General features: G+C 43.1%; 1 protein-coding gene across 1 annotated transcript; it reads left to right on the forward strand.

Annotated features, from left to right (window-relative positions):
• The first annotated feature begins 7,158 nt into the window (after positions 1 to 7,158).
• LOC127339529 (uncharacterized) lies at positions 7,159 to 8,236 on the forward strand. Its single transcript, XM_051365369.1, has 3 exons — positions 7,159 to 7,281; positions 7,594 to 7,710; positions 7,796 to 8,236. The coding sequence occupies exons 1-3, from the start codon at positions 7,159 to 7,161 to the stop codon at positions 8,234 to 8,236; spliced, it is 681 nt and encodes a 226-aa protein (XP_051221329.1).
• Positions 8,237 to 8,562: the final 326 nt, after the last annotated feature.

Genomic DNA, 8,562 nt, shown 5'->3' on the forward strand with positions numbered 1-8,562 from the left:
ATATGATCATGACATGATGAATGAAATACAATTGCTTTCTTAATTTTGCAGTGACATTGAGGTATGGAGGACGGCACCTTCGTCCGAGATGAGGAGGGGGAAGAAGCGGTGCAGCAATTGATATATGAGAGTGCCCGTGGTCCGGAACCCGACGATGGAGATGACAACGATTTCCAAGACTTTCTGAATGATTTCGGCGAGGGACTTGAGTCTGAACAAATTAGAAGAGACAACGAAGTGTCCATCACAAACTCCGGCGAGGTGTATATCTATGTATCAATTAGTCTATATGTTCATCCCTAGATGCATTCATTTATTTGTATTGCACTTATTAACGAATATTTTTTTCTTTTAGCCTTCTGGATCATCGAGCAAGTCTGTTAGATCAAAACGAGGCCCGACGCGGGTGCTAAAGGGCGAGGGCAGGTTAGCCCTCACGGCATTCAAGGATAATGGTGAACCAGTGCAGCCCAAGGAGTTTTGCCGCAAATTTACAAGTCAATCCGGAGTTATTGTTAGGGACCATGTACCGATCAGCATTCAAGAGTGGCATAAGCCGAAGAACCCGGAGAGTGGTGCTAGTTATGTCAACGACACGATGAAAAAATTTCTTTGGGACACGCTACTGACAAAGTTCAGCCTACCGGAAGACATGACGGAAGGCCAGAAGAATAAAGTCAAGGAATGGACATGGAAGAAGATGGCCATACAATTCCAGACCTTCAAGAAAAATTTATGGGACAAATATAAGAATGAAGATCCAGTATTCGATGATAATCTAGTGAAGATAAAAGATCACTGGGCCGCATTTAAGGAGTATAAGCAATCGTCTACTTTTGTGTCCCGATCGAAGAAAAATACCGAAAATGCTGCAAAGAAGAAACTTCCGCATCATTTGGGGTCAGGTGGCTACAAGAGTGCCATTCCGAAGTGGACAGCATTTGAGAATAAACTGATTGATCATGGAATCACTCCACAGACATGGGACTGGCCCGAACGGTCCAAGTTCTGGTTGTTCGCTCATGGGGCAGGGTTGGACCCAAAAACAGGGCTGATCGTTGCGAAGGGAAAATGGAAGGAAAAAATTGAGGCAATTGTACCGAAGCTTGTAGATGCAATTGAAAAGGTCAGAAAGGGAGAGTACATTCCCGATCGAGAGAATGACGAGCTGACACTCGCTCTGGGGAACCACGAACATGTTGGACGGGTACGAGCTCGCCTGGTCTCACCATGAAGGAAGCGTGGCCGGACAGCGCTGACACTTATAGAAGCCGTTCGCGAAAGAAGAAGAAGGACGCCGACATTGTAACGGAGTTGTTATCTAGGGTGGAGGCTCTTGAGAGAAATCGAGAGGGCACTGATCAGCCGCTGTTTCTACGGGATCCACAAGCCGATGCTGCCCCATCTCGGCGAAGAAGCGGTGTCGGTTCCTCGCATCTTGACGGATGTGGAGGAAGCTACCCGTGGATTATGTCACGGAGAAGACAGATTGCGAGCTACATATGTTAATCAGGACCGCGTCTGTTAAGGTGGCGGTCGGCTATGTGTACCCAAGTGAAGATGGAGCAATGCACCATCATATGCCCATTCCACCTGGTTGTGTTCGTGTCGGGGTGGATGAAGTTGTTTCGGGTTTTGAAAAAGTGGAGCTTGATATTCCTAGAGGTGAAGATGAGAGGACACTGGCCGATGTCAAGCACGGTTTCGCCCTATGGCCGAAGAAGTACGTCGTCCTTTTGCAAAGGCCACCGACTCCTACACATGAGCAGCAAATGCCATCGACTCCTCCTGGTGGCAGTCTGGTGAGCAGCCAAGTCCACACCTACCGAGAGGGACCCCAGCGTGAGTCCACCATCTCGAGATCCTCCGCGTAAGACAGCGTCCGTTAAGCGGAACGGTACGCCGCCTAGGAAGAAAGCTGGAAAGGAGAAACAACCGCCGCCTGCGAGAAGTTACCTTGGGAAAAACTCCAGAGGAAAACGCGGAGGCCGTTCAGGCCGAGGTGAAGAAATTTTTGCACCGTAAGTGCCAGAGATACCTTTCGAGAAGACACTAGATCGGGAGAAAGTTGTGCGTACCGTTGACAATCTATATGACCTGTACCATCGCCGCCATCCGACTATGCGCGTTCTATTGAAAGGTCGTATGACAAGATGATCGAGGCGACAAAACCCGTTCAATCGGGTATCGGGGAGATAAAAGGGATACACGGTGTCTACCAGCTCGGACAACAACCCGTTCAATCGGTCGCCCCTCTCAAGGTGTTTGACGGGAAGACCGTTCAAAGTTCTCGACAAGACGCAACTGATTACGCCTTAGCTGAACGAGCATATCAGTTTGTTCAAGGGAAAGATTTGGTCGAGAATCTCAGGAAGGTACCAACATGTATGCGTAACTTGCATTCGTGGTACCTTAAGGCCTCAAAGGAAGGGATCAGGACTATCATGGTGCGAGTTAGGGAAGAGCACTACTTCCGGGAGTACTTGTGTGAACGTTGACTTCGCCGAACTCTTTCGGTTATACAATCTCCGGGCCCTCGACAAATCAATCATCGGTTGCTATTGTCCGTAAGTGATTTATTTATTTAATTTGAGAAGTCGTTCATTGTCTGCAGATTATAATCTTTTGTGCGCTATATTATGCAGATCGAAGATGCTCGAATGCAAAAGGGACGATATCACGAGACATTGGGTTCATTGACCCGAACACAATGCATGTTAAAACCATAGAGACTCCCCACTATAACCAGGATACCCCGCAGCGGTTGCTAGGGTTTTTGTAGCGACTACGTGACAAAAAGCTAATACTTTGGCCTTACAACTTCGAGTGAGTCTTCTTGTCTTATAACACATTATATTTTGCTCACCGTATGTCAAAATTTTAACTAATGACTTATATATATGACACTACATATTGAAACGTGCGTAGGTTTCACTTTATTCTTCTCGTCATCAATTTGGAAATTGGAGAAGTTGAAGTCTTGGACTCACTAAGCAAAAAAAGGATCTATACGTGTCTTGTTTTTTAATGCTCAGAAGGTAATTTTAATTCTTATCGGTTTGTTTCGTTAATTTCCTGCTTTGAACTAATTGATGACTCTTTTATGCATTTTCTTTTGTTGAGCAGCGTATGGCAAACTTTCATCAAGGAAGATACGTCCCGTGAATGGACACCGAAGCTGCGATGGCGTGCGAAAGTAAGTAGTACTACCTAGGTCCACACACCTTTTAATTATCATACTTGACTATTGTTTGATTGAATTATATTCTTGTAAAGAAATGCCCGCAACAACCTCCGGGGACCGATCTCTGTGGATTCTTCGTTTGCGAGTACATCCGCAGAATTGTCAACGAGAGAACGAATAATGAAAGAAATAAAGAGGTACAAAAACAATCTTCACAAATTTGTTTTGTTATCATAAGTTGTGCTGAGTTTCAGTAATAGTTGTTTCATGTATTCATTTGTATCTTATTCTTTTATAGTTGGCAAGAAAGCGGAACAAGCTCTCAATCGATGACCGCTTCATAGCAATAGGCGAGGAATTGGCGGGATTTTTCCTTCGGGACGTCATACCACCACTCGCAGAGCACCACTATGAATGAAGATGTACATGTTACATATATAGTTGACTCGAAGAGTACCACTATGCTACATGTAATAGACATATATAGAGTACGCCTCGGAGAGCACCACTATGCATGAAGATCGATCTTCATGCATAGTGCTACTTAATTTACGATCTTATGCAATAACATGTGTGTTATATTATATGCACCAACTTGCTATGCATCATCTTGATCTTCATGTACTACCTAAACCCAAACGCGTTTCTGGTGCATCGACGCGATATGAAACAAACCGATATCCCTAAACCTCTCCAAAACCCTAAAAAGCCAATTCTCTGCCGCGGCAGAGATTTGGGCAAATTCCCTGCCGCGGGGGGAACCTTTGGTACCGGTTCGTATTACCAACCGGTACCAAAGATCCTTAGCCCTGAGCTCTCCTGGTGGCCCACGTGGAGGCCCCTTTTATACCGGTTCGTAAGCAACCGGTACGAAAGGGGGGGGGGCTTTAGTGCCGGAAGTTTTATACCGGTTGCAAAACCGGTACGAATGCTCCTCTGGAACCGGTACGAATGGATGTTTTTCTACTAGTGAGTGGAGATCTTCAACGTCCGAAAGCCAGGCGGAGCTCCAATTGCGCTATGCATCCCCCCTTCCTTGCCGGTGGTGGCGTCACTGGAGATCCTTTCTCGGCCTTGATCTCCTTCTGGTGTACCTGCAGGAGCACAATTAGGTTACAGAGATCAGAACAACCGTGTAACGAAGTGACGACACGTATATACAGGATGTCAACCATGGTGATTTGACACCGTCGATCTCATCGCCACGATGCAAATGCCAACACTGGAGAGATATTCAGGGTCGAGGGAAGAACGATGATATGCAATGGGCTGAGTGGAATGAACAAAAGTTCCATTAGTTTATCAACATCTGAGTGCGAAGAGTATTTGTCAGGTCCTCTGCAGAGGGTCTGGAGGTGCCAAACCGTTAGGGAACCAAGTAGCGGTGATGTACTTCCTCCTGAACAATTAGGAAAACATATTCTGAGTTCGAATAACTGATAACACACTAAATAGTCACCTGGCTAAGAAATTACTGCGTGTCTACACTTCACACGGCATTTACCTTCAGTTAGTTGTTTCTAAATCTCTGCAGAATGTGTCTACAGAAATACACCAGGTGAATTTATCATGGTCAACTTTCACCTCAGCGGCACGCATAATGTGCTCTTGCTCTTCTTCTCTAGTCCTTGGCCGGGTGTTTCGTCTAGCTCATCCTGCGCCACTCCAACTTCAACTCTTCATCTAGCCGAGAGTAAACCTGAAATTTATAGTGAATTGAACAAAGTTAGAACCACACATGCAGTTCATCTTTGTTTGAGTAATTTGATGTTTATAAGATCTGTCCGGCACAGGTCCGTGGTCTCGAGGGGCAGGTGGTAGAAAAAATAATGGAGCAATGCAGTGTTGGGGGCTTCCGCAGTTTGATCCAAAGAGGAACTGCAATATTAGTCCGTATCGTTTTCTCTCCACACGACAATGAAACACCTATGAAAAATTTGATGATAACGACATATGCAAATAAGTGTGACAGATTTAGTGATAACTAAATTGACATCTGCAAAGAAGTGGCAAGAATATATTGCAGCTGCAAAGAAGCTGCAAAAATATATTCATAGTACTACCCAATAGTAAAGCTCAACTTCCCTTGGTGGATTCTAAATTATTTTTTCAACTACAAAAAATAAGTAAGTACAATCCTTTGAATAATGGTAATACTATTGATGGTAGAAGAAGAGTGGCCTTCAGATCAAGCAGAGACAGTACATGTATATTTGTATAGTATTGGGGAAACATAAATAATCTGAAAACTTATAATCTATCTAAAATTTGACATTTACATAAGCAGACTTAAACTTTAATCTTAGAACGAATATGTAGTGAGAAGATCTACAGGCTAGTTCCTTAACAGGGAACAATCTATAATCTGCCTGATATACAAAGACTTCTATATAGAACCTGACGCAACAATAGTAGAAGAGAATACTTTGGAATACAGGGAACAACCACTCAAACGTTTGACCTGACCAACATAAATAAAACGCAATAAGCATCATTTTGTACCAGTAAGCTCAGAAAATGGATCTTCAGTTACCCTCTTCTCCCAAGGGACAAACCATAGTACCCTCATCAATTACTCTTTCTCTCCTTTTTCCACTTCGGTGAATTTGGCAGCTACCTATGAAAACATAAATATGCCTCACAATATTCATCTTGCATGTTACCATGTTCTCGAAAATGAAACCCAAGAAAAAATAACAGTCATCGTCTCAAAATGGGATAACTGTTGCAACTACTGCAGTTTGGTTAGTTATTTGAAAATGATAACTTAACCCAACAATAGCATAATCCAAACATGGCATCTTGCCTAGAGATGTCGATTCAAGGCCCACGAGTTAAACTATATTTTCATTAATATAGGGTTTGATAGCAACATAGTTCAAACACGAAGGAATCATAAAGAGTATACATGATTACATGTATATTCTTGACTATAGGACCTTTGTGGAGAATACTTGGATATGCAAACAATGTGCCAATCATTTGGACTACAGAAATGAATCCCAAAATAATAGTCAGGAGCAAATAATACATCTCTTCCAATAAAAGAATTGCTCCACCTTTGACACCGTACCTTTTATCACGAAAAAAATAAAGAATTGCAAAGTACCATAGGAATAACCAAAACAGCGATTCTCTTGCAAGACGAACCAAATTGACAGCTCCACAATTTATTACCTTCTCAGAGATCTCCTGGCCACTTAAGTTTTTCTTATCGAAGAAAAAGGAAGAGAATTATGGACACACCACCCAACCGCATGAAATAATTTTTGAGCAACCAACCTTAGGCAAACTACAAAGCTAGAGTCAGACTATAAACTAAATTACTATCACATATTTATTTTTCCATTTGTTGCAAGGTTGATTCAAGATTTCGGAAGTGCATATTGCTATCAGGTTGTACCTAATAGGAAAATGCGGTCAATCTTGTGATGTTACTCCTACTTATTACTCTCAAATCAAATATGTTTGTTCAAGAGACTAATTAACAGTACAAACCTTGGTTCTTTTTCATATAGAGCAAATTAGAGCAGCAAAAAAATGATTGAATAGTTGAAAGTTCAGGCTCTATCACCTTATTTGGCAGAGATATGTCCATGTCCTCTATATGCACACATTCCATGAACCAGAGCAACCTTGCAGGTTTAGTTCCAAATGACTTGAGTTCATTTGGAATAAAAATAAACCCAAAAAATGGATTCCTTGACACAAAGTAACGAGGTGTGCCGGCCCCGCCGTCGGTGGTTGTTGCCGGTACGTCCGTCGCCACCGGTGGTTGTTTGGCATCTCAACGCTGCCGACCGCGCGCGAAGCCCCCCGCAGATCGACGACGTTGGAAAGGCGCGCCACCAGCTCGGCATCTTCCCCGCTAGGGTTTATAATTAGAGGTACCCATGACTTCGTCTTCTAGCATAGTCAAGAGGACGCACTACTGTCGGTTTTTCAATTCTAATTATGGTCCAATACTACGGAATATGGAGAACTCTATATCTGGTATGATTGAGGAACAAAACGAGTACGTCGGCTATAATTCCGATGACTCTGAAATGGAAGAAAATTTGCAGCACGAAGGCGGCTGGAGCGAAGACGAGTTTGATGTGAGCCACATTAGTATATATTCTTGGTGCACTATTTTTCATTTCGATTACCAGCAGTCCAGCATCATCAAATAATATATGGTTCCTCCTATCATAATTTATGTAGATTGCGTACGATCAATTTGATAATGATGACAACCATGGTGAACACACAGACGATCAAAATGATGAGAACCATGGTGACCACACAGACAATTAAAATAATAGTGAGGTATGTGTAGTGACTCATAAAATGACATAAAATGATGCATAAATGATGGCAACTGTAAAATTTACGGTTACTAAATTTTGCGATTTATTAATAAATTTCAGGCACAATTTGACACGCAGCTTGAGTACAACTATTACGGTGAATCTGACTTGGACACGGGCCGTACTGATGATGTGGAAGGTGCATCAGTTCCTGAGAATTCTGTTGACATGAATCAGGTTGTTATCTCTTTTTTACCAGTCTCATATAGCTGGAACACATAAATTTATAGTTTTAATTAATGCCTACGTTTTCTACTTGCAGGCGACGCCAAGCGCTAGTCAGCCTGAGAAAACACAGAAATGTAGCAATGGCAATGAACATCCTGATAATAATCGGGATTTATACTGGATGATAAAAGAGATGACTTTTATTTCTGAAGCAGCATCATATTCTTTCTACAACAGATATGCTAAAGATTATGTGCTCAGCGTCCGGCTGGACCAGGTTAAGCGGTTTGATGATGGAGTAATTCGGCTAAGGCGTTTTGTGTGTTCTAGAGAAGGCAGACGTCCCAAAAAACAACTGACCACGGAAGGCCGCGTATATAGGCTCAGACCTGAGTCTCGCTGCGGCTGCAAGGCACGTTTGGTGGTGAAGTTTGATGGAAGAACTGGTTTCTGGGTTGTTGAAGATTTTCGAGACAAACATAACCATGACCCAGCTGAACCATGTCAGACTCCGTTTCTTCGGTCCCATATATAGGATGATCAACGACGCGCAGAGATCTGAGATATTATCACTGGGATCCATGGGGGTCAGGAAGCACATCATTATGAGAAAATTCATTGCAGGCTCCGGTTCATTTGCCGGTGTTGGATTCACAAGAAAGGATATGTACAACATGTGCTCTAGGGAGAGGAGGAGGCTGCTTTTCGACGGTGACGCTACCACAGCCATCCGCATTATGGCAAAGAGGAAAAAGAGGGACCCTGAATTTTTCTATGAATATGACCTTGATGACAAAGGCCGTCTGAAGCACAAGTTCTTGTGTGATTCCCAGTCACGTAGTGTCAACACCCGGATTTTTA

Source organism: Lolium perenne, chromosome 3 (genome assembly GCF_019359855.2).
Source record: "Lolium perenne isolate Kyuss_39 chromosome 3, Kyuss_2.0, whole genome shotgun sequence".
NCBI classification, from domain to species: Eukaryota; Viridiplantae; Streptophyta; class Magnoliopsida; order Poales; family Poaceae; genus Lolium; species Lolium perenne.

Coding starts and splice junctions, on each gene's coding strand:
- LOC127339529 (XM_051365369.1), top strand. CDS start 7,159: ATGGAGAACTCTATATCTGGTATGATTGAGGAACAAAACGAGTACGTC. Junction 7,282..7,593: donor GGAGCGAAGACGAGTTTGAT/GTGAGCCACATT, acceptor AATAAATTTCAG/GCACAATTTGACACGCAGCT. Junction 7,711..7,795: donor ATTCTGTTGACATGAATCAG/GTTGTTATCTCT, acceptor TTCTACTTGCAG/GCGACGCCAAGCGCTAGTCA.